We start from the raw sequence: 27,280 nt of genomic DNA on the forward strand, positions 1-27,280 counted from the left end.
TATGCAGTATGCCTCGTCGAGTGAATAAATGTTTGGCAAATCGTGGCGGTATTAACAACTACTGATGGAAAAATGTCTCCTTTGAAATTTACCCCTATCGACCTTTAAGATCGTTGGCGGTCATAACATCTGCTGTCATACTCCACCAGCGGTTCTAATGTGTTCCCAATTCATTCATTATTCGTATACAACTATTACTAGAAATTAATATCTGTTACAATTTTGGAAATTTTAAGTTATTGCCGTGTAACCCATGAGTATATAATTTGATAGGTGAGTGAGTGTTGTTTAATGCCACAGCCTGCAACATTTGGCCAATATCTCTGTGGCTTGTAAACAATTCAGTCTGTATCAAGCAAACAATGCCATCGGCTCGCGCTATCAGCCAAGTAGAATTGCATGTCCACCCAATACAACCTAGTCCCCTGTTACAGCTGCCAGTGGGGTGTTGGCCTTGGGGACACCCGATACAACCTAGTCCCCTGTTACAGCTGCCAGTGGGGTGTTGGCCTTGGGGACACCCGATACAACCTAGTTTCCTGTTACAGCTACCAGTGGGGTGCCGGCCTTGGGAACACCCGATACAACCTAGTCCCCTGTTACAGCTACCAGTGGGGTGCTGGCCTTGGGGACACTCGATACAACCTAGTCCCCTGTTACAGCTACCAGTGGGGTGCTCGCCTTGGGGACACTCGATACAACCTAGTCCCCTGTTACAGCTACCAGTGGGGTGCTGGCCTTGGGGACACTCGATACAACCTAGTCCCCTGTTACAGCTGCCAGTGGGGTGCTGGCTTTGGGGACACCCGATACAACCTAGTCCCCTGTTACAGCTGCCAGTGGGGTGCTGGCCTTGGGGACGCCCTATAAGCTGATACAAGGGGACACGGGTGGTCTAGCGTCTAGTGACACACAAGCTGATACTAACACGGATACAAGGGGACACGGATGGTCTAGCGTCTAGTGACACACAAGCTGATACAAGGAGACACGGGTGGTCTAGTGTCTAGTGACACACAAGCTGATACTAACACGGATACAAGGGGACACGGGTGGTCTAGTGTCTAGTGACACACAAGTTGATACCAACACTGATACAGGGGGACACGGGTGGTCTAGTGTCTAGTGACACACAAGCTGATACAAGGAGACACGGGTGGTCTAGTGTCTAGTGACACACAAGCTGATACTAACACTGACACAAGGGGACACGGGTGGTCTAGTGTCTAGTGACACACAAGCTGATACTAACACTGATACAAGGGGATACGGGTGGTCTAGTGTCTAGTGACACACAAGCTGATACTAACACGGATACAAGGAGACACGGATGGTCTAGTGTCTACTGAGACACAAGCTGATACTAACACTGACACAAGGGGACACGGGTGGTCTAGTGTCTAGTGACACACAAGCTGATACTAACACAGATACAAGGGGACACGGGTGGTCTAGTGTCTAGTGACACACAAGCTGATACTAACACGGATACAAGGGGACACGAGCGGTCTAGTGTCTAGTGACACACAAGCTGATACTAACACGGATACAAGGGGACACGGGTGGTCTAGTGTCTAGTGACACACAAGCTGATACTAACACGGATACAAGGGGACACGGGTGGTCTAGTGTCTAGTGACACACACGCTGATACTAACACGGCTACTACGCTGGGGGTAACCAAGAAACCGGTTCGCACGAAACTTAACTGGGAAATCAGTTAATGGCCACACAAGATCTATAAATAATCAAGAAATTTTATTTAAACACAATTTCAGTTTACATTTAAGAAGACATTACAATAGCAGCATCACTAAATATCATGCTTAGAATTAATTAAATGTATTCACGACTGTCCAGAATATTCTCACTTAATTGATTGAACCAGTCCTGTCTTCGTACTTGAATCTAGAATAATCTAGAATCTGGTAAAAGATCTAGATCAGGTCGTAAAGGCCTCGAATCGCCCTCTCGTCGCTCTTATATAGAGAGATACAGCCAGCCTTCTAGAAACTGTACCATCCACATACAAGATGCTTCTCGATCGGCAAGGCCTTCCTTGTTCGCATTAACCAACCAGGGGCGGATAACTCTATATTCCAGCACAAACCAACTTGAAAGCTTCACTAGCTGCTGTCGCCGCGGATCAAAGCTGGCCACGACATCACTGGGTATTTTTTACCAGTTGTTCAATCATTTGCTGCCACTGACAATTACTACAAATATATTTACAAGTCTCCACCACCACAAACATCACTAACACCCGTTGGGATTCGGGGTATGAATTTCAGTCCCCATCAATGTTCTGGTCTTGAGAGACGACCAAATGGATCTGGTGGTCAGGCCCGGTGACTTGGTTGATTGTTAGTCATAGTATTCGTAATTGCTCATGATGTCAATCTCTGGATTGTCTGGTCCACACTCGAATATCCACAGATCGTCGGCATACAGCTGAGTGCGACATTAACACCAAACAAAAAAACTTAGACATAAGAACCGCAAACCCATCTACGCAGGAATAACTGTAGCAGGTGGAGTGTTCTGTTTGAGTAAATCCTGCAACAATTTTTCATCTAAGACAGATATTTTCAAGTACAAATGTATCTATATATAGATATTTACTACAAAGATAAAAGCAAACAAAAAACATTTCCATATTCATAAGAAATATATGCTAAAAGTCCAATGTCCAATTCAGACTGTACTATAAATTATTCATAAATGACTATCAAATAGTGATGATACAAGGTCTTCGTTCTAGATTCTACACCTTCTATGGAATATAAAACATGTCAAACATGAACAACGTTGACCTAATACAATGAATCACGTTGTATGTGAAATTCGAAATACCACAGGTACAATTAGGCTTCAGAAAGTGCCCGTCCTCGCACATTGTCCTGCCCGGAAATGTGGCATCTTCATCTTCATCCCGAGCCATACAAGTCGAGCTTCAAGTGGTAGTGTTCAAATTCTTCTTCAAAACTATATCCACACATGTATTGAAACAATAAAACATGAAACTCTGTGTTTTTCTCTGACGAAACTCAAGCCAGGTTAGAATTGATCCCCAGCAACACATGGTAATCATACGGCGTCAGGCTCCCTGACAATGTTGATAGTGTGTCATCGAACTCGACAGCGCGGATCCATGCTTATAATATCAATAACTGGATAGTCTAGATAAGACTACCTTCTTTGACACACGCACGCACGCACGCACGCACGCACACACACACACACACAAACACACACACACACACACACACACTAACATACACACACACTAACACACACACACACACACGCACACACACACGCACGCACACACAAACTAGAGCAAAATGCTGCGCCCGCCCATGAACTAGTAGCTATAATGGTAAATGTTCAAAGCTCTCGTTCCATCATAACTCTTAGTCTCTTGCAAATCTAACAACCTATCCATCTTATCATTAAGTTCCTCGCTTCTTTTCACCTGTTTTCGTAGAATATGCTCAGCATTTGCTGGATTATCTGCTGTAGAACTCCGAACCTTCCTGTAAGACATAACGAATCTCTTAGTACTGTATCAATCAGTATTTGTTCGAATGGCTTCATCTGCATTGTCTCCATTTGATTCTTCAGGATCAACTCCAAGCCTCGGGAATCCAAGTTTTTTAGTCAGTTCAGAAAACCAGCCTTCAATAAAGATGATAATTGATAGCTTTTGTAACCGACAAACCATTTCTCTGTTTGTTTGTGTGTCATGGAATCGATTGGTCATTACACCAATGAGGGCATTGATCATCAGCAGAAACGTGATCAGTAAAAATACAGCAAACAGAAATACTATGATAAAATCTTCACGGGAGTCCAATAGCTCTCCAATTTCTGTTAAACCAATCATCAGTTTACCCATGGTAAGTAATGATTTTCCATAGTGTGAAAAATCACTTATAACATCCCTTCCTTGTTCAGTGTGTAGAAACGTTGCATGCATACAGGCAGAGAACACAAGCACCTGCATCAGGATGAGAACGGCAAATGGCATCACAGCCCTAATCAAAGCTTCATTTAGAAGTACAATATACACGCTGAAGTATTTGCATATTCGCAGAAAGAACAATATTGACCATGTACCTGCAAGGATAGCCAAAATCAGAAATAAGATTTTGTAGTCAACAAAGACTGAATCGGGTATCCTGTACAATATCGAGTCAACAAACAAGAAAACAGCAAACAGGACAAAGAGGACCCTGTAGACGACGTTGTGGTGAAGTGCTTTCCGAGTAAATGGTTGTTTTCCAAAATTAAATCGAAGCGGGAATTCTTGAACAAAGTACAGAAAAGAACTGAGAAATGTAACAACGTTACAGAATTCAAGAAATCCTCGTGGTGGCCAGGGTATGCCTTCACTAGCAGCAGCTCTCGCAACAACATACACACACAACAGTATAATCAGAGATACGTGCCCAAAACACAGAATCCTAAAGGGATACACGTATGTTTTCAGTTTGCGCCGGACCATTTCTTCAAAAACGTCAGCGCTAACCAGTTTAGTTGCGACTTCTAGATCCTTACAGCAGAGAAGTTCAGCAACAGATTGGTTACTGATGTTGTCAACAGAAGAATTTAAGGTTTTTGGCTGATCTTTTCCTTCTTTAATTTCTCCGTCTTTTTTCGAGGCATTACTAGACCCTTGGGGAATTTGAGCCTTACTTCCCGCATCAGCTGCCTCTGTAGGATGACCCTCCTTGTCTGTTTCCTTTTTGGCTGATTGTGTTGGACATTGCTGAGCTTCGAGCAAAGCAACCTTGTCTATCTCGGTGACATCAAATCGTCGTATCTCATACAAGTCATCATGGGGGTAGGCAATGAGATACACTCCTTTTATTTTTATGAAGCAGGCAAACAAACTCATGTGGCCACATTCTGTTGCAAGTTGGAGTGCTGTCATGTGACTTTTGTTTTTTGTGAAAAATAGGTTTCTTTTATAGTCAATAACATCTTTATCATCTTTCATTGCTTTCTCCTCCATTAAGGACTCCAACCATGACATCATGTCCACTGCACGTGCCTCACACGCCGGAAAGCATCTTACAAAACGCATGATGCTGTGGAGAACAGTGTCGCCTCTATTGTTTTGTCCTTCAAGAACACCATTTCCTTCCACAAGCAATTTGATAATCTTCACAAATCTATTTTCTGGCTCCCTGTATGTATCGTCTTTGTTTGGGTCGTTCAAGTAACACAGGACAGCCGTGTGAAATGGCAACTGGCCCATGAACACAGTTCCATTCATCCTTCGACCAATCCTGTCAGTATATTTGCGCTCCACCTTTTCCATGCACTTAACCAAGTCAAAATCACCATGTGCCACTGCCAGAAGGAAGGGTGTCAGTCCATTATATGTGTTTCTATGAACATGCCATGTTCCAATGTCAGTGTGGATAAGACTGGGCGCATCTTTACATATTTTCTTCGCTGTTTCTGTTTTATGAAAACATACGGCTAGATGTAGAAGCGTGTGGCCCCAGAGTTCTTCATGACCTTCTCCTTCGTATTCTTGTGTATATTCCATAACCCTTTCTTTATCTTCTTCCTTCCTTCTGTATCGGTAATATTGGATCATATCTGCCTTGGCTGCTAAATTAGTTTTGTAATGCTTACGACAATCAGCATCTGTTGCTTTGGGTGACATAATCTTCTCCACAAAATCTTCAAAGTCGTTCAAATCTGAAAAAACATTAAACACGCATACAGCAAAAGAACAAGAGATAGTATCTCGAAACAGTTTCTGTGATGCAATACACTAGAAATGAACGTGGAACTTGAAATTAGCTTTGAAATATGTATCTGAAATCAGATAATCGAAAGTACGTTATACGATAGCTAAACCTGAATTGTTTTCTTGTCAAATGCATATCTCTATCTTTCCAAAATGTGATTAAATATAAACAGATAACACATCCAATGTAATCCAACATCCACTGATTTAGTACTCTTGGATATGTAGAGACCTTTGTCAAGTGCAAAGTATTGGTCTAGTCGCACTCCATCTTCTGATTATGATAGTTTGGCGTGTGTGATGTTTTTGATTACAAGTATTGTTTATAGGAATATTCTTTATGCTTGGCAGTTGTGATATCTGTTCTGCATGAAATGTTTTTTCGAGCAATTCATAAATTCAAGTAATATATTAATATGAATTTATGACAACATGCTTACCAGAAAGAATGTCTCGCATTTGCCGCCACGTCAGTCGCTCTTTGAAACACTTGTCAGTTTCATCAACCTATATCGATTAGCACATGCATATTATAACGCGTGTTGTGTAATATTCAAAGTACTTTCAACCTCAGCTTCTAATTATCATGTTTTCATATTCTACAAGATTGATATTATTAACCCAATGATAATATTTTCAGGAATCATGACTTAGAAAAATTAAAGTAAACGTTCCGTTACATTATGATATGGGTAAGGGTGCCGACCATTTCATTTTGTACCATGGAGTGCCTGGAATTCTTGTTCTTGACCTACCATTGTTACGTCACAGCTTTTGTACAATACCCGAAGTCTACATTACAGGAACTCCTTCCCCATCCCCGAATAGTCCGTCCATAATGGCAGCGACGACAAACAGGGTTACAATTAACAAAGGTTGTAGCACGAGAAAAACATGGTTGGAATTGGTCTTCAGCAATTCATGTTTGTCGTAAGAGGCGACTAACGGGATCGGGTGGTCAGGCTCGCTGACTTGGTTGATGCATGTCACTGTATCCCAATTACGTAGATCGATGCTCATGATGTAATCACTGGACTTTCTCGCCCAGGTTAGATTATTTACAAAACCGCTATCATAAAGCTGAAACATTGCTGAATGCGGCGTTAATTAAAGCAAACAAACAAACAAACCTAATAGTAAGTTTTAAGCCCTGACCTTGCCTGTTTTGGGTTGTCTTTTTCCAGAGAGCAGTGTCAAATAACCTTTTTGCTTGTTGTTGACAAGGGTTCCCGTCACCAGTTGGGCGGACGGCTTACTTATGGCTGTCAGACATTTCTTCTGAAGACGACCAATGTCCCCTTTCCTCCCCTCATTTTTGGCCTCGATGAAAGATTCTATCACTTCATTTATCTCTATGATGGCAGGGTACACTGAAATATAACACCGGAGTACTTATGCATTACAAATATATTTACGATACAACCTCAAGATACGGAAAACAATATCCATGTGCATATGCGACAACATCTGAATATACGTTCCCTGACTTGTACACGTTTCAAACATGTGAATAGGGTTACTTAATACATAAAGTCCACAAAGACCAGGGTGACTCCGACATGTGAATACTTGCAGTGCGATAGGGTTACTTAGTACATACAGTCCACAAAGACCAGGGTGACTCCGACATGTGAATACTTGCAGTGCGATAGGGTTACTTAGTACATACAGTCCACAAAGACCAGGGTGACTACGACATGTGAATACTTGCACTTACAATTCTGTATGTGCAATTTGATATGGAAATACATAATAAGAAGTGCTTTATTATTGTCCAGGGTTTATATAAAAGACTTTCTAAGTGTTGTGACCGGTGCCACCGGTGGGGCAGGATACGCTCACCTTTTCGCGAACACACTGGTATCATTACTATTTGATAGTGATTCATAAACACATGCTCATGATATAGTCGGAATTGGACAATCGACTCTGCTTTATGCAGAGATGACTATTAGATATAAACTACCGGGCAAAAGAAAGTTTTCACTTTAAAAATAGTTGTATAAAAAGCAAAAAGGCTGGTACAGGTTTGAACCTCCGCAGAAAACATTCGCCTAAATGCCACATGCCACAACCACAACGCAGATTTTCGAACGCAGCTTTCCAAATCATGCAAAACGTGATTTTGAGACATTCGTCCAAATGCACGTGCGTGATTGTGGCATAAATACCGACGTTGGACAGAGCAGGCATTCAGTAAGCAAAAAAACACCAAGAATATGCCCAGACTTACACAAGCGCAACGAGACAGAGCGATCGGTATGGCCAATATGGGAGCTACTCAACGTCAGATAGCCAGAACCTTCATCTGCTCCTAGACCGCCATCAGCATGTCGATAATCCGCTACCAACAGACAGGACAGACTCAAGACCGGCCAGGATCGGGAAGACCGAGAGTGACAACAGCGGCCGAAGACCGCTACATCCAGCAGATTCACCTCCGAAACAGATGTGTGAAGGCGACGTCAACGGCGGCAACGGCACTAGGGCATGTCATCAGCAGACCAACACTCCTTCGGCGACTTCGTACGGCTGGTATACGAGCCTACCGACCCTTCCGTGGAAAGGCCTTGACCCGTCTACACCGTCAACGCAGACTGCAATGGACACGAACTGTACATCGGTGGCAGCGACGTGACTGGGCGAGGGTGCTCTTTACAGATGAAAGTCGGTTCTGTCTGTTCAGGAACGATGGCAGAGTTCGAGTTTTTCGACGAAGGGGAGAACGCCTGGCGCCAAACTGCATTAGAGAACTTCACCCGTTTGGAGGTGGAGGCGTCATGGTATGGGGTGGCATTTGTGGCCAGATTACAGCACGGCTGGTTATCATCCGAGGAAACCTGAATGCTCAGCGATACAGGGATGAAGTGTTGAGACCTGTTGTGGTGCCCTTTATTCAAATCAGCCAAGAGGATTAGTTTTGCAACAAGACAGCGCAAGGCCTCACACAGCCCGAATTGTTCAAGTCTACCTGAACAACGTTAACGTCAACGTATTGCCCTGGCCACCTTGTTCTCCCGGCATGAACCCCATTGGACATCTCTCGGATCATCTTGATCGTCAGCTGAGACAACATGTACCGCCTCCAGCGAACCGACAGGAACTTGAACAGACTCTATTCAACTTATGGAACAGGATTTCCGTTGACGTTATCCGCTGACTGACGACGTCAATGAGGAGGCGTGTGTTGGCGTGCATGGATGCCCAGGGTGGTCACACTCGCTATTGATGACGTGTTACCTGACTACTGTGTCATTAATTGACTCTTCATGCACTTTTTCAATGAACTCTGATTTTTTAATTTTTAATTTGGACCCCTTGACTCTTTCTTTGTGTATTGCGGAGAATGCAATATCGGTATTACAATGTATTTTCATTCTAATTCATGGAAAATGATTTCTGTTTATAAATTAATCATCATAGATCTCACATAAGCCTTTGTTTTGGTGTTTGGTCAAGTGAAGTCGGTGAAAACTTTCTTTTGCCCGGTAGTTTAGAAAGGGTTTTGTCGCTTTATTTATATCACAACGTGTTCATTCCAGGACTGGGACGCGGGTGACCAAGTAGTCTAAGGCGCCGCAAAAAAAAGATTCGCTGTGCCGCCGGAAACCTTTCATGGGTTTGAATCCAAGGTGTCGACCAGATATGTTTCAGGTTTGTTAGCACCTTACCCTTCTTTGTGGGCTTCACCAAGTGGTAAAACCGACTTAATTTCGGGCGTTTCTCCCCTATCAAACTGACACGCCTTGATAAAACTGATATATTGTTCAAAGCGGCCCTAACCTCACTCACTCTCTCATCTTCATGGACGTTAGATGGAATGTCGCAACCAAACGATATAGTGAATTATCTAATGGGATATTGAGCTTTGTTTTATAATTTAGACAGGGACTTTCGCGAGACATGATTATTGGAAATAATATGAACACTGGAAAAGTCCATGAACATGTCCATCAGAAGTGTCATAGAGGCCAAAACAACTAAAGTCTTATATTCGAATCAAATATTTGCATCATGATAATAGTAAAACAATCAGTTGTGTGTTTTCGATAAAATTCAATGCAAAGTGTATCAAGCTTTTACTCCTCAACGTATGCAAAGTGTATTCAATTGGGTATTCCAGAGTAATTCACATTGGATGAATTTACACCAAAACAATTTCAAACACATCCCTTTCTTAGGGAAGAGAATTAAATACAAATATCAATTTACATAACAAAGATAACTGAATACAATTTTCAATTTATATGACAAAGAGAACTGAAACAATTATTAATTAACACGATGAATAGGTTAGCAGGTCCCCTGTGCATTCCCACATTTGGAGATCGTGCATATCCCCACTATTTCCCTGTGTTATAACCCTGAGGAATGTATAGTAAATTCCGTGAAGAAAATTACCTACATTCAAACATAATGCGTTGGACATCTTGCCGTCTCAAAAGATTTTCAAATCCACGTGTTGCCTCTGTGGGGGCCGTTTTCTCTTGTCGTTCTTTCTGCTCTTTCTGCTCTTTCTGCTCTTGTCGTTCTTTCTGCTCTTGTCGTTCTTTCTGCTCTTGTCGTTCTTTCTGCTCTTGTCGTTCTTTCCGCTCTTGTCGTTCTTTCTGCTATGAGGCATCAACAAAACTATGTAAAGGATTTATTTTTTACAATATAAAAATATTGCTTTACAATACAATATGTTTCAAGAAGAAAACAATATATGATCAAAAGCTGTGACTTGTGTATACCTTCAAACCTTCATATGAATATCTGGATTTGAACCAAGAAAACTATCTATGAAAAAGCTAAAAGAAACACAGCAAACCATATAACGCTTGTATATTGCATGGTGTTTTCAAGAAATAACGAATATTCAGGAGAAGTCGCTTCACATCTTCTCTATAAAAGGCCAGATATCCAATCCCATATCATTGCCACTCTAAGCAATCTTCGCAAGTTCAGAATAATACCCTTTTTGATCGTTTCAATGAAGTTTCAACATTTAGCCTGTATAAACTGACATGCAAATAATTACACCTGGCCGCTTAATTAGTACAAAAACCAGGTTGCTATGACAATATGACTAACTATGCGCATTGAAGCCTGGAAAAACAATGAAAATCAACCCTGGGAAAATATGGGTTTTTTTGGTCATCAAAAAAGTTAATGAATGTTGCATTCAGCATAAGATCAAGTGAATTAGTTGTCCAACTAATAGTATTTGTTGTCATAGCAACGTCCTAGAAACACACTATGGAGCAGAAATTTGCTGGCGGTATTTCTTAACTACATACATAGTGAGTACAATGTCATTTTACAATTCCTTATTTACGAGTTCCACGAGGGCTGGTCAAAAAGTTCTAAGTCTGACTAACATTCAACTAAGGGCCACAACAAAGTGATCTAGTCAAGGTAGTGCACTGATTAGTTCATTACAATTGTATTTGGTCTGTTGAGACGGTTTGTATAATAGTGACAGCCAGTATAACTTGATAGGGGTCAAAATGGACATAGAAATGGAAAATAACGAGTACTGAGCCGTCATCAAGAGCAGTGAAAAGTACTCCCCAAGAAACTCATGACCGCATGTCACAAGTGTATGGGGATAAGTGTCCTAGCTATTCCACTGTTAAACGCTGGGCAGCTATGTTCATGGCCGGGTAAAAAAGCCTTCATGATGACCCTAGGTCTGGACGTCTCTCAACTTCCATCAATGAAGATTCAATCAAGGAGACAGAAAAACTTATACTGTCAGATATACGTTTTACTGTTGCTGAACTTGAGAAAAACACAGGTCTGAGCCATGGATCCATTAAACAAGGGTCCATTCAGTAGGAGATGTCACCAAGGAAAGGACAATTTCTCGTGCGTCACTGACAATCATGGGAAATAATATGTATCCGCAAATAACGATTTTATAACAGAACAATATATTCATAATGACAGTGTCAACAAATGCCGTTTGTAATCGTCAAGTGAGGCTGAAAGTGGCGGAGGGTAAATTGGCTGTTCTAACCGTGATGATCCAGCGTAGAATAGGTTTTCAGCAACCCATGCTTGCCGTAAAAGGCGACTATGCTTGTCGTAAGAGGCGACTAACGGGATCGGGTGGTTAGGCTCGCTGATTTGGTTTATGGTGTCATCGTATCCCAATTGTGAAGAGCGATGCTCATGACAATCACTGGATTGTCTGGTCTAGATTCGACCGCCGTCATAAGGCTGGAATATTGCTGAGTGCGGCGTTAAACAACAAACAAACAATTGGCAGTTCACAAGTCTGTATTGCGTTTAGTCACCATTAGCAGGCGCCTCATTGGTGACACAAGATGGTTTAGGAAGGCTTGTGTGATGTCATTTCAGATCTAGACCAAGGCCTATCACAGCTGTACCAACGTCACCGGTTGGTTTGGAAGTTGGCGTAAACAACGTTTCATTTCATCCACAGATGATGGGCGACAAATCTGGTGAACTATCAGCCCAAGGGAGTGTGGGGATGTTCCGTTGTCCAGTGCAGTCTGTGAGCAGACATGGAACGTGAGGGCGTGCATTGTCCGCTGTAAAGTGAAGTGACGTCCATGGATCTGACGGGACGGGAGGACGGATGGCTTCGTCAAGGTACCGTAACCCTGGCCAGCTTCCATCGATGACCATCAGTGATTCTGTCATGTACAGATATTGTTCCCCACACCGTGACGATTCCACCACCGAATGCAGAACGTTGATCCACGAGTCAGCGTAACGTTCCATCTGATGTCGAGAAGCACGCTGACGGCCATTACTGCTGTCAAGATGAAACCTGGACTCATCTGTAAACAGGACAAATCTCCAGTCCTGTAACCTAAAACCTACATGATGTCGATGATGTGGCAGCAGACGTGGACGTACAGCTTGACGTCGCGGTCGGATGTTATGATCTCGTAATCGATTCCTCACAGTCCTTGCACTCATAAGACCGCCCCCGTGGTCTAGTGGTAGAGCGTCCGCCCGGATATCAATGTTTAGGGTCATCATGGATGATGATGACAAAATATCTGCACATGTGATTATTATGGATGATCTGAAAAATTCATAGCACTAATGTCATTTTTATAGTGAACATGAACTTAATGCCGCTAGTATATATATAAATGTATGAAATCAGAACAATTTCACGCGATACCTGATATTCAACTTCGTCTTTGAACAGCTTGCGATAGCCCTCTAACTTTTCAAAATCTGCTCCTTTCGGGGTCTTTTTGACCTCTGGAGGAAAGTTGGCATCTCGAAGCACTTGATCCCAAAGTTCTTTCAAATCCTGTCGATTCCTTCTCTGTATATCCCAGACTGCCTTGAATTCTGGAATAAAAGCATAGGTTGGTGGTTTTAGTATGAGGAGATTATAATCACATTTGGTTTCCTTTAAAGTATTGTATTGTTTGTTGTTTAACGCCGCACTCAGCAATATTGGTCAGGAACTAATGGTTGCTTTTCTCAGTGCGTTTAGATGTCAAACATATCTAAAGGCTTCTTCCGCTTGTGACGGTGCCACCGACGGAGCAGGACAACCTATCTTTTCGCGAACACTTGGTTTGTTGGTTGGTTATTTAACTCCGCACTCAGCAATATTCCAGCTATATGATGGCGGTCTGTAAAAAATCGAGTCTGGCCCTGACAATCCAGTGATTCACATCATGAGCATTGTTGAAGATCTATTCCACCCCAGTTCTTCACGGGTCCCTTTAATTTACTAAGAGTAACATCATCAGGCAGCATTCCGTATCTCGGTGATGTACGTGATCAGAGAGGCACTTTCTATGAACCTTTAGATGCAATAACCGAGAAATATGCAGTGCATCAGCGTGCACTTCCACATGCACATTCCTTCTATAGGAATCTGCTCAAATAGTACCAAAAATGTGACATGCCTTACCTTTCACAATGTTTTTTATTTCTCGTCGAGTCAGGAATTCGCACCTATTCTCGCCGGTGGTTCCCTAGAAGGAGAATTAAATATTTAAGAAATAAACGACTGGCTGTTGTTTATCGTACTAAAAAAACTGCAGGGAGTATGAACCAGCCCCTCAATGTTTATTCTCCATGCAGTACTTTATTGTACGATAAACAACGACAACGAGTTATTTATTTCTTATATGAGATATTAACATTAGGTACAGTATTTTGGTCTTTCCCTCATATTCTCACAAGTTTCACGCCGATTATCTGTACCTTTTCTCACAATACCAATTGTCATATCTCTCCCACACGTACGTACAAAAGACGACCATGTACACATACTACATAGTAGATGTTATTACGTAAGCTATATTTGTGATATTGATGTGCTCATTATTGTTCTGACAGTAATAGGCATGGTACGATATGAGTTAAGAGTTCATTGACGTAAACTTGTGTGATTAAATATGATATCGATTACATTGTTGTAAATCATCTTGAAATTGTTTTTACCTTTGGATCTTTGGGTGTCCGTTTTTCGGTGTCACGCTTCAAAATTAATGTTGGATAGCACCACTCTTCAGATTTGTTCATGTCGCCCACAAGATATTCACTAATGTTCAATTCATCTTTCCTTAGGCTCTCTAACAATTCATCCTTCTGGTCGCTTTTCAACGTAGCTATTTTCTTAAGTATATCCCGACCTGAAACATTTTGTCAAATAATTCATATTTGGATCCTTAAGAGTAAGGCTTTCCAACAAGTCTTCCTTCTGGTCGCTTTCTAACGTATCTATTTTCTTTAGTATATCCCGACCTGAAACATTTTGTCAAATAATTATTTAGATCCTTGAGGGTAAGGCTTTCCAACAACCCGACCTGAAACAATTTGGCAAATATTTATTTAGATCCTTGAGGGTAAGGCTTTCCAACAAGTCTTCCTTCTGGTCGCTTTCTAACGTATCTATTTTCTTAAGTATATCCCGACCTGAAACATTTTGTCAAATAATTCATATTTGGATCCTTAAGGGTAAGGCTTTCCAACAAGTCTTCCTTCTGGTCGCTTTCTAACGTATCTATTTTCTTTAGTATATCCCGACCTGAAACATTTTGTCAAATAATTATTTAGATCCTTGAGGGTAAGGCCTTCCGACAAGTCTTCCTTCTGGTGTCTCTCGAACGAATCTATTTTCTTAAGTATATCAAATTATTCCCTCAAATAATAAAGTTACTTACTTAATAGTACTCTGTGGATGTCATGTTTGTCCATTCTGACATCAGTTTTACTGTCTTCCTGTAAAACATCGTCATTCGAATCAAAATATGTATATCATTTTGACTTCATATTTATGAATATATTTATTGTAACATACAATTATATTTCTTATTTATTTCGTATATGCGGGTATTTGTCTTAATTAGATCATTTGTTTCTCAGTTGTAAGGGGATGTATGAGAGGATTTGGGGGCAAAATAAACACCCAAATTATCAGGCCGTACCTCAGATTCGCACCCACATTGAGCGTATACTGATTGCCTAAGGGAATCAACAAAGCGCATGATGGCGCCTTCTCCAACTGGGCTACCTAAAGGACCAGTTTGTCAGGACCTGGTTACCGTATCTCTGATAAAGCTGCTCTATACTTGTTGCTGAGAAAGCAGCTGTCATATCGCCGACAGCTGTCATGTGTGTCTGATATTTAACGGGGCACAAAGTACTATTACAGCTGTGTGACGACGGCCTGTATATAATCGACTAAGGGGCAGAACTGCATTTACAAATTGCCGTACCACTATGGCGTAGGTGTGTCTGTCTGAGTACCTTCTCTGTGTAATCTTCCCATAGCAGTATCTGATATTCTCTTTCCCTGCTTGGTTCTGCATCTGTTCCCCCTGAAGGCAAGTCTAGCTCAGCATCTGGGTCCTGTAAAGCGGCCATGATGTTCTTCGGATCCACCTTTTGATTGGATATAGCTTGATTGATCTTCACGATAGCAGCGTGATCTGTAACATCAGTTGTATACGAATAGTTATGACTGTAACACATTATTATCATCCCGGTCAATGGACCCGTGAAGATCCGGGGTAGAATAGGTCTTCAGCAGCCCATGCTTGTCGTAAAAGACGACTATATTTGTCGTAAGAGGCGACCGACGGGATCGAGTGGTCAGGCTCGCTGACTTGGTTGATGCATGTCATCATATCCCAGTTTGGTGGATCGATGCTCATTGTGTCAATCACTTGATTGTCTGGCCCAGACTTGATTATTTACAGATGTAGCTGGATTATTGCTGAGTGCGGCGTTAAACAAACAAGACAATGGAGAAGAGTGCGCTCGGATTGCACCTGACATGGTGCACCATGAGCAATACATACACACACTTGCATGAAGCACATTATACATTTTGGACTTTGGATTTATGGAAGTACCTGCCATTAGATGCATGCAGGAGTATGAATGTTAAATGTTATTTTGTCTTGAGATTACAGGCAGGTGAGCAGAAGGATGCGTTTATAACAACATACGTTTGATTATCCTTTCGATCTCTGCGAGACACTGGTCAATGTCTTCTCCAGTTACACCGTTATTTCCCGCAACCTTTGCATACACCGCTTTGTGCTCGCCTTTTTCCTAAAGAACAAAACAGGTATGCATATTAATATACTGAACCGCAAAAGAAACGTCATCCCAAGAAACGTTGCATGAAAAGTTGCACCAACACCACAGATGACTGACCACGTAGTGGAAGACCAAGGGCTACCACCCGACGTCAGGATCGTCAGATTCTGCGACGGGACACATTAGTGCGGACATCGTGCGTCGACGATTGACGAGCAGACACTTCCACTGTTACAGGCCACACCGAGGTCCCATTCTTCAGTCGGCAACACAGCACCAGCATTGGTGCCACTAGCAGTGGAGAAGAGTCCTCTTCTCAGACGAGAGCCGTTACTATATCTCAACAGCGGATGGGAGAGAGAGAGTCTGGCGACGCCGTGGGAAACTATTCAGATGTTTGTGTTGTTGAGAGAGACTCGTGGGGTGGTCCGAGCATTATGGTGTGGGGTGGAATTGGTCTTGCACAGAGGATCGGCCCTGTGGTCTTCTAGAACATCGGTCCAGGGAGAGGCAATGGTGTCACAGCAGCTCGATACATTGATCAAGTCTTGAGACCACACGCCATACCTCATTTGGCACGTCGCCGCAACCACGAATTTCAGCATGATAACGCCCGTGCCAACACTGCGAGAGACTTCCTCCAGCAGAGTGGCATCTGAACCATGCAGTGGCCTGCCCCCAGTCCCGAATTAAATCACATTGAGCACTTCGAGATCTAAAGACGGCTGAATGACGGCCGACCAAGGCCGACAACTGCAGCTGAACTATGTCAGGCGTTCCTCAGAGTATGGGCTCAAGTGCCTATGGCCTTCATCAACCGCCTCATTCATTCCATGTATCGACGTTGCACGGCAGTCATCAATACAAATGGCGGACACACGAGATACTGACTTGTGATGGCATTTTCGCAGAGACTAGTGTTGTGTTTCACTTTAGGAACATTTGACACTTTAATTTCAACCTTGATGATCAGTTTTGCCAAGTTTCATCTTTTTAATATCTCTCAAAGTATGTTTACAGTGTTTGGACAAATAAGGTTTCTCATATATCTAGCCATGGTGACGTTTTTTTTGCGGTTCAGTATAGTTTGACAGGAGCGTGACGGGTAATTATCTTGTACACAAAAGGTGGACGTAGTTGGATAAATCAGCAACGGTCATTGCTGTCTGTTAGCCAGGAAATCAGAACAGACTGTCATGCTGGAAAACGGCGTCTGGTGATTGCAGAGCACGGTTAAGCACACACATATTTGTTCTTCGTCCATAAGATGTGACCACTCACATCATGATACATCCACCGAATATATTGATTTTTTTCTACGCTACATTCCAACGTTCATTCCGTCGCGGGTACACACGGATCTGTAAATTTCTCTATTGAAGACGGAATGGGGATTCGTCACTTCACCAAAAGGAAGGCCAACTTAGGGAAGCAATTGGTGATGAAATCGTCACCATTGCAGCCGCTGAAGTCGCTGACGTTGAGGTAAAATAACGCCAATGTAGGGCTTCTGTGGTGATGCTGGGTCTCCCTGATCTTGGGCGATCTCTAGTAGTGCCATGTTGCCCATATTGAGTATATTCAGTTGGAAAATTAAGTATTGAGTCAGGGACATAAACTACCGGGCAAAAGAAAGTTTTCACTTTAAAAATAGTTGTATAAAAAGCAAAGAAGATGGTACAGGTTTGAACCCACGCAGAAAACATTCGCCCAAATGCAATATGACCACAACCACAACGCAGATTTTCGAACGCAGCTTTCCAAATCATGCATTGTTCAAAACGTGCAAAACGTGATTTTGAGACATTGGTCCAAATGCACGTGCGTGATTGTGGCATAAATACTGATGTTGGACAGAGCAGGCATTCAGTAAGCAAAAAAACACCAAGAATATGCCCAGACTGACACTTGCGCAACGAGACAGAGCGATCGGTATGGCCAATATGGGGGCTACTCAACGTCAGATAGCCAGAACCTGCAACTGCTCCCCAACCACCATCAGCAGGTTGATAATCCGCTACCAACAGACAGGGCAGACTCAAGACCGGCCAAGATCGGGAAGACCGAGAGTGACAACACCGGCCGAAGACCGCTACATCCGGCAGATTCACCTCCGAAACAGATGTGTGACGGCGACGTCAACGGCGGCAACAGCACTAGGGCATGCCATCAGCATCCTTCGACGACTTCGTACGACTGGTATACGAGCCTACAGACCCTTCCGTGGAAAGGCTTTGACCCGTCTACACCGTCAACGCAGACTGCAATGGGCACGAACTGTACATCGGTGGCAGCGACGTGACTGGGCGAGAGTGCTCTTTACAGATGAAAGTCGGTTCTGTCTGTTCAGGAACGATGGCAGAGTTCGAGTTTTTCGACAAAGGGGAGAGCGACTGGCGCCAAACTGCATTAGAGAAGTTCACCCGTTTGGAGGTGGAGGCGTTATGGTATGGGGTGGCATTTGTTGCCAGATTATAACACGGCTGGTTATCATACGAGGAAACCTGAATGCTCAGCGATACAGGGATGAAGTGTTGAGACCTGTTGTGGTGCCCTTTATTCAACATCAGCCAAGAGGATTAATTTTGCAACAAGACAACGCAAGGCCTCATACCGCCCGAATTGTTCAAGACTACCTGAACAACGTTAGCGTCAACGTATTGCCCTGGCCACCTTGTTCTCCAGACATGAACCCCATTAAACATCTCTCGGATCATCTTGATCGTCAGCTGACACAACATGTACCGCCTCCAGCGAACCGACAGGAACTTGAACAGACTCTATTCAACTTATGGAACAGGATTCCTGTTGACGTTATCCGCCGATTGACGACGTCAATGAGGAGGCGTGTGTTGGCGTCCATGGATGCCCTGGGTGGTCACACTCGCTATTGATGACGTGTTACCTGACTACTGTGTCATTAATTGACTCTTCATGCACTTTTCCAATGAACTCTGATTTGTGCAATTTTTAATTTGGACCCCTTGACTCTTTCTTTGTGTATTGCGGAGAATGCAATATCGGCATTACAATGCATTTTCATTCTAATTCATGGAAAATGATTTCTGTTGATAAATTAATCATCATAAATCTCACATATGCCTTTGTTTTTGGTGTTTGGTCAAGTGAAGTCATTGAAAACTTTCTTTTGCCCGCTGGTTTATTTCACTTCGATAACTGAAAGATTTATGAAAACGAAATGCATCATTAACTTGACCAGCACGTGAAAACTGCTTTCAGTTTCTCAAGAAGGCGAATCATGCAAATGTCAAACGTTATCAATATTAACTCTTTCAAAGACAAAAAAAATTAGGACCTTTTATCAATAAACAACATCTACAGTTTATTTACCCGTATTTATTGCAACATGGAATACTTTCCATCCACGAAATGTACTTTTGAAAATGTTGCCACCACCTATGCGTTTCTTGACGTATGCATTTAAAATCGGGGCGGAGGACAGAACATTATATAATTAGGATGTTTCCAGGTGAAATTGATAGATTGATTGATTGTTGTTTAACGCCGCACTCAGCAATACTCCAGCTATATGAAGGCGGTCTGTAAATAATCGAGTCTGGACCAGACAATCCAGTGATTGACATCAAGAGCATCGATCAACCCAGTAAGGATACGATGACATGCATCAACCAAGTCGGCGAGCCTGACCACCCGATCCCGTTAGTCGCCTTTTACGACAAGCATAGTCGCCTTTCACGGCAAGCGTGGGTTGCTGAAGACCAATTCTACCTAATTCTAGGTAAAAGGCATGGTAGGAGTCTAGGAGATTTGAGCAACTAAGAACACTTTTCATTGCAGCGTCAAGTATGCATTCAAAAACAAATCTAAACGATCTGCCGAGAAACGATTTCACAAACAACAAAACAAGCGTTAGTTTCACCTTGCTCTGTGTCAATAGTTTGTGATAGGCGTAAAACGTCTGTCCCTCCTTCGCCTTCACGTCTCCGTTGAAGGGGAAATATTTGACATTCATTGATGCCATTAGCTCTTTGGGTGTTGTAGACCTCATCACCCTGACAACTGACTGGTTCCCTGTAATCAATAACAGTTGATATAAAAAAAATGTTCTGTTGCGTGAGGTGAGGTGAAATGGGGTTTAACGCCGTCTTCAAGATTATTCTTGTGTGTGCCTGCTTGTACTAGTCCGGACTAATGCCGAGTTTGTAGTGCCAGCCTACTGAGATACCATGTCGCAGTTAAACATGAATACCCCACCCAATCACACACAGTATACTGACTCCGAGCCAATCAGTCCTTGTTTTAGCCTCTTAATGCAAAGCTCCAGGCTCTCCGGACAGACGCTCTATCCACTAGACCACGGAGGCGGTGTTCTGCTGAGTGAGGTCGCGGGTTTTAACAATATATTGGCATTATCACAGACACCAAATCTGAACTTTTCGTGTAGAAATTATATTATGTATTTATATCAACTTATCAGTGGTGGCTCTTCGTGTACCTCTCAGCTATTGTTCGACATATTCATTAAGCCTTTCTATATTAAAATTCTAGTATTATCGACAGTGAACAATTTGCGCAATTGTCGCAATACTACTGTAAACTAACGACTACCGATCCATTAAGTTGCATTTTACGAGCATAGGCTTATTGTAAGCTGGAATCCCCACGAGGATCAATCAGTGTTCGCGTCTCTTTCCTATAGTTAACTTTCCCTTTATGTCGAGCACCTTTTCAGCAGCTCCATACATTTGAGGTACAATCGAGCATGCTCTTTCTACGAATAGATCGAAGGGCGTCATGTTACTCCTGTTCGGGGTAACAACATTCAAGGCCTCAAAAAAGCTTTAGAAAAGGTTTATTGGAGATATGTGGAGGATATGTTAACCCCTTAATGCCGAGTGCCAGGCAGGGTAACAACATGTACCATATTTTAACGTCCTTTCGTATGACGCGGCCGGGATCGAACCCCGGACCTTCCGCTTTCCGGGCGGACGCTCTACCACCAGACCACTGAGGTGGTAATGGAGGATGAAATGCATGTAACAAATATCAAAATTTTGCGTAAACATTTATACAATGGCACGTGCGCGTGCAAATTGAATTTTCCAATGCTTGGGGAAACCTAAATATTACCGCAAGTATTGAAATAAGTATATATCAACTTCAAAATGACGGGGATAATTCTGGTAAGATATACTTACGTATCTGGTCATCTATATCTTTCTGCGTCAGTCGGCCATCATTGACGAGATTAGACGCTGCTCCCCGCAATGCCTTAGCTTTCTACAAGCAGAGGTAAAGTACATGCATTGTATAGACGTTTTCAGTTTGTGACTGAGCAGAGGTAAAGTACATGCATTGTATAGACGTTTTCAGTTTGTGACTGTAGCAGAGGTAAAGTACATGAATTGTATAGACGTTTTCAGTTTGTGACTGTAGCAGAGGTAAAGTACATGAATTGTATAGACGTTTTCAGTTTGTGACTGTAGCAGAGGTAAAGTACATGAATTGTATAGACGTTTTCAGTTTGTGACTGTAGCAGAGGTAAAGTACATGAATTGTATAGACGTTTTCAGTTTGTGACTGTAGCAGAGGTAAAGTACATGCATTGTATAGACGTTTTCAGTTTGTGACTGTAGCAGAGGTAAAGTACATGAATTGTATAGACGTTTTCAGTTTGTGACTGTAGCAGAGGTAAAGTACATGCATTGTATAGACGTTTTCAGTTTGTGACTGTAGCAGAGGTAAAGTACATGAATTGTATAGACGTTTTCAGTTTGTGACTGGAGTAACACTGTGCTTTTAAGCACCTCATCCACCACAAAATGTGAATTCAATCATGTACCGACTGACGCCAGATTACAGTTTTAATTATCTTTCAGTCAAAGATAAAATCTTTGTGATTGTTGTACCTTTTCTTTTGCCTCTTGAAGAAGGATGCAAGTGTCCACCAGATCCCTCTCGGTAACATTCTTAAGCTTGGGCAAACGTCTCAGCACACCTATTGTCTCCTTCCTGTTGTCTTTGATTGTTTGGTCCTTTCCCAGTGCCACGTCTAGCTCCAAGAGCACATTGTTGCCTTTATCTAAACCACAAAACTGAAGATTGCAATCTCAAATAGATAAGCTGACAGAGACGAAATAGGTTATATCAGGGCTTCACGGGGTATCATTGTACCATGGTCTTCACGGGGTATCATTGTACTATGGTCTTCACGGGGTATCATTGTACCATGGTCTTCACGGGGTATCATTGTACTATGGTCTTCGCGGGGTATCATTGTACTATGGTCTTCATGGGGTATCATTGTACTGTGGTCTTCACGGGGTATCATTGTACTATGGTCTTCGCGGGATGTCATTGTACTGAGGGCTTCGCGGGGTATCATTGTACTGTGGTCTTTACGGGGTATCATTGTACTATGGTCTTCACGGGGTATCATTGTACTATGGTCTTCACGGGGTATCATTGTACTATGGTCTTCGCGGGGTATCATTGTACTATGGCCTTCACGGGGTATCATTGTTCTATGGTCTTCACGGGGTATCATTGTACTATGGTCTTCACGGGGTATCATTGTACTATGGTCTTCGCGGGGTATCATTGTACTATGGTCTTTTCGGGGTATCATTGTACTATGGTCTTCGCGGGGTATCATTGTACTATGGTCTTTACGGGGTATCATTGTACTGTGGTCTTCACGGGGTATCATTGTACTATGGTCTTCACGGGATATCATTGTACTATGGTCTTCACGGGGTATCATTGTACTGTGGTCTTCACGGGATAGTATTGTACTATGGTCTTCACGGGGTATCATTGTACTATGGTCTTCACGGGGTATCATTTTACTGTGGTCTTCGTGGAGTATCATTGTACTGTGGTCTCTCGCGTATAGGTACATGAGTATCTTATAAGCAAGAATTTTGCCTATGTGCATCAATAACAATATCAAAATGTTTTGAGAATACACAGCACTGAAAGCCTGTCGTGAGTTTGTATATTCCCCTTGCAGATCAATACACTTCCTCCATCTATTCTCAAGGTCAGGTATCCCTGTATCCCAGGTCAAATCCTGGTTTGTCAATAGTCCAGGTCTCATCACCTATCACTAGCCTCAAATAAAAACCTTCTTAGTGGCAGTTACATCTGGTTAACAGGGCATTAGACCCGGGAAACCTTCAGGTGACCCGAGCAGCCTTCTTTTTACAAAATTGCATTCAAGGAACATGCGAGAAATGTTCATGGAGGATTATTTCTAGTGGCCCATACTAGAAGCCTGTGCTCTCTTCTAACTCAAGGAATGTACTGTGGCTATTGTTCCGTGCCAGGTTGTGGACGGGGTCAATGTTGTCTATCTCCCAAACCAATCTACTTTCAATTGTTACATGGCATGGGACAGGTCTCCACACACAGCATGCGGCTGTTCATCAATATTCTTTAGTAATTGGCCATCTAGGGTACATAATTTGATGACTGCTATAAACTCAGCTTTGTCCATTTAAATGCTAAAGAATAGGATACCTCGGAGTCGAATTCAGTTCACTGACTGTAGCACGCCACATTGTGAAAGATGACACGACAAACACAGGTCAAGTCTAAGATAAGTCACACGTAGGCATGACTATAAACTTGATATCCCAGACATTCTCTCTCTTTGCCCCTCGAATGTTGTAGTACTTACATTAGTACTCTCCAATTCGGCCTAAGGGCGTGGAGTAAAGTGTCCTTACAAAGCACCGATGGTATAAAACAATTCAAAATGAAAGGCATCATTGGCCCTTACAGAAACGCTTCACCCGTGAAGATCCTGGTTAGAATTGGTCTTCACGAACCCTTGGTTGTCGTAGCCGCCTCCGTGGTCTTGTGGTAGAGCGTCCGCCCAGAGAGCGGAAGGTCCGGGGTTCGATCCCCGGCCGCGTCATACCAAAAGACGTAAAAAGATGGTACTTGTTGGTACCCTGCCTGGCGCTCGACATTAAGGGGCTAAAACAAGGACTGGTCGGCTCGGAGTCAGTATACTGTGTCTGAGTGGGGTATTCATGTTAAACTGCGGCATGGTATCTCAGTGAGCTAGCACTATAAATCGCATCAGTCCGGACTAGTACAAGCAGCCACAGACACACACGTGCATGCACGTCGCTATATAAGTGCAATAATCTTGGACGCGACGTTAAACCCAATTTCACCTCGCCTCACCTTGGTTGTCGTAAGAGGCGACTACTGGATCGTGTGATCAGGCTCGCTGACTTGGATGATGCATGTCATTGCGTAGATGGATGCTCATGAGGTCAAGCACAAGATTGTCTGGTCCAGGATCGATGGTTCGAGCTCTGGTCCAGGCTCGATTATTTACAGACCGCCCTCATATATTACTGTTAAACAACAAACAAATAAATCCAGAAATGGTTCTACTTACTTTGAGCTTGGCACGACACAACAACGCCCATCGTGAGCTCTCTGCACTGGAACATGACAACATGGAAAACGTAAACATCAGTGTAAACCCTCTCAAGTCTATTCAAGTCAATAGTATTGCACCAGTGAAGCTCACCTCCTACAGGGACAGCTCTACACCAGCAGGTGTTTTGGTGATTATTTTCTATATTATCGAGATATTATCTCTTTGTACTCTTGTTTTGTGTATGGGCCGGGGGCATTAAGTAAAATAAAACCTCTTGACGTGTGTGTGTGTGTGTGTGCGTGTGCGTGTGTGTCTGCTTGTACTAGTCCGGACCGATGCCAATTTATAGTGCTTGCACATTGAGATACCATGCCGTAGTTTAACATGAATACCCCTCTAAGACACATTATACTGACTCCGAGCCGACCAGTCCTTGTTTTAGCCCCTTAAAGCCGAGCGCCAGACAGGGTAAAAACAAGTACCATCTTTTAACGTCTTTTGGTATGATGCGGCCGGGATCGAACCCCGTATCGTCCGCTCTCCGGGAGGACGCTCTACCACTAGACCACGGAAGCGGTCACTATCTACATGAGGTCCTTGAACAATAGGTAGGTGGCACCTCCATGTATGTAGCACTACAGCAGTGTGTATAGTACATATATACCACGGATATTTGTGACCGTGATACATGTTCAAAACAGATTGAGTTAGGGCTTCACAATTCAGTTCCATAAGAATTTAAGACATTTGTTTTCGTTAATAAAAACAGAAATACATGCATTTTCTGAACTGAGGCTATCTTCCAAGTTCACTGTGCACACTGAGAGGTACAGAGAAGTGATGTGAAAGCAATTCTTCATCAACCGATTGTTATATCAAACTCCTCACAAAAATATAAACAACACATATTATGCAATAATTGTTATAATTTGGGTAACACGTTCTTGGTAAAGTACAAATTCTAGTACTAATTGGGGTTGAGTCCCATTCGGGATTCAAACCCACACCCTCAGAGTGAGGTGCCTAATCAGCGATCTAACCCACTCAGCAACCACACTAAGAATCGAACCCGGGTATTTGGTGTGAAGAGACAACGCTTTACCAACTCGGCCACCTCACTGCGCTATGATGAACTTTACAATACTCACATAACGGCCAGTCTCTTGTTGTGCTGCAGGTGTACCTGCCTTCACTTGCACCTTGTGGTTGTGCGCCGCCGCATGTCGCGGTGCTGGCTTTATACTGCCATAAAAGTACCATGGGTAGTTCCACGAAAAGCATTTACACATGAATTCTTGGAATTGGGAGACCCCCTCAGCCCTTTATTCCGAACACCTGCCATAATCACTATTAGATAGTGATTCACCTACCCATGCTTTTGATATAGCTGGAATCGTACAATAGGCCCTGCTTTTAGCAGTGATTTCTTATCATTATTGAAAGGATTTTTACGCTTGTATTATTCTATCGTTCTTATCTGACGTTTCATAACTCGTTATCTGGCCTGCGTATCTACTGAGAACTGTATGTGAGCTATTTTGTTTTCACTTTTTGAAAAGCGTTTGTGCAGCCACGAGTGGAAACTATTCTTTGTCAGATCTACAGGCGTGTTAACATGTCATTCACGTACCCGCATGCATACACAGTAACTTTGTATAGAGTATAGAATCGGTCGTCAGCAACCCATGCTTGTCGTAACAGGCGACTATGCTTGTCGTAAGAGGCGACTAACGGGATCGGGTTGTCAGGCTTGCTGGCTTGGTTGTTGCATGTCATTGTATCTCAATTACGAAGTACGATGCTCATGATATCAACCACTGGCTTGTCTGGTCTAGACTCGATTATTTACAGACCGTCATCGAATATCTGCAATATTACAATATTGTGGCGTTAAACTACAAACAACCAAACAAATTCTACAGACTATACGGCTATGTGCTGGCATTGTGGTATGGTAGAGTCTTGCACTCATTTACGTTTTATGCAGGCTGTTAGAGTGGCAGGTGCTAGCAGTAGGTCAGGACATGTTTACCCTATCGAGAACACAGTGGTCCATTCATATAATTGTTCTACCTCTACTTTGCCTTTTACGCTCAATGGAATATCTTTCGGCAGATAATGGAAATAGTTTATTCTCTGGCGTCGACGTTAGGCGTTTGCTTGACCTGGGTCGACGTTTGACGTTCGCTTGACCTGGGTCGACGTTTGACGTTTGCTTGACCTGGGTCGATGTTTGGCGTTTGCTTGACCTGGGTCGATGTTTGGCGTTTGCTTGACCTGGGTCGACGTTTGACGTTCGCTTGACCTGGGTCGACGTTTGACGTTTGCTTGACCTGGGTCGACGTTTGGCGTTTGCTTGACCTGGGTCGATGTTTGGCGTTTGCTTGACCTGGGTCGACGTTTGACGTTCGCTTGACCTGGGTCGACGTTTGACGTTTGCTTGACCTGGGTCGACGTTTGACGTTTGCTTGACCTGGGTCGACGTTTAGCGTTTGCTTGACCTGGGTCGATGTTTGGCATTTGCTTGACCTGGGTCGATGTTTGGCGTTTGCTTGACCTGGGTCGATGTTTCTGCTGATGACTGAACGCATCAT

At 43.0% G+C, this 27,280-nt stretch overlaps 1 protein-coding gene across 1 annotated transcript; it reads right to left on the bottom strand.

The window, feature by feature from the left end:
- Positions 1 to 1,786: 1,786 nt before the first annotated feature.
- On the bottom strand, positions 1,787 to 27,280 carry LOC124123246. Its single transcript, XM_048392995.1, has 16 exons — positions 26,880 to 27,280; positions 25,835 to 25,928; positions 24,702 to 24,747; positions 22,195 to 22,367; positions 21,484 to 21,565; positions 20,205 to 20,356; positions 16,210 to 16,315; positions 15,506 to 15,687; positions 14,920 to 14,977; positions 14,198 to 14,388; positions 13,662 to 13,725; positions 12,912 to 13,087; positions 10,173 to 10,377; positions 6,923 to 7,137; positions 6,208 to 6,274; positions 1,787 to 5,715 (listed from the first exon to the last, which is right to left on the bottom strand). The coding sequence occupies exons 1-16, from the start codon at positions 27,278 to 27,280 to the stop codon at positions 3,569 to 3,571; spliced, it is 4,359 nt and encodes a 1,452-aa protein (XP_048248952.1). The 3' UTR covers positions 1,787 to 3,568.

This window comes from Haliotis rufescens, unplaced genomic scaffold (genome assembly GCF_023055435.1).
Source record: "Haliotis rufescens isolate VD_foot unplaced genomic scaffold, xgHalRufe1.0.p SCAF_11, whole genome shotgun sequence".
Classification (NCBI taxonomy): domain Eukaryota; kingdom Metazoa; phylum Mollusca; class Gastropoda; order Lepetellida; family Haliotidae; genus Haliotis; species Haliotis rufescens.

Coding starts and splice junctions, on each gene's coding strand:
- LOC124123246 (XM_048392995.1), bottom strand. CDS start 27,280: ATGATGCGTTCAGTCATCAGCAGAAACATCGACCCAGGTCAAGCAAAC. Junction 25,929..26,879: donor AACGTCAAACGTCGACCCAG/GTCAAGCGAACG, acceptor CTTTTATGGCAG/TATAAAGCCAGCACCGCGAC. Junction 14,978..15,505: donor GGGAAGATTACACAGAGAAG/GTACTCAGACAG, acceptor GATGTTTTACAG/GAAGACAGTAAAACTGATGT.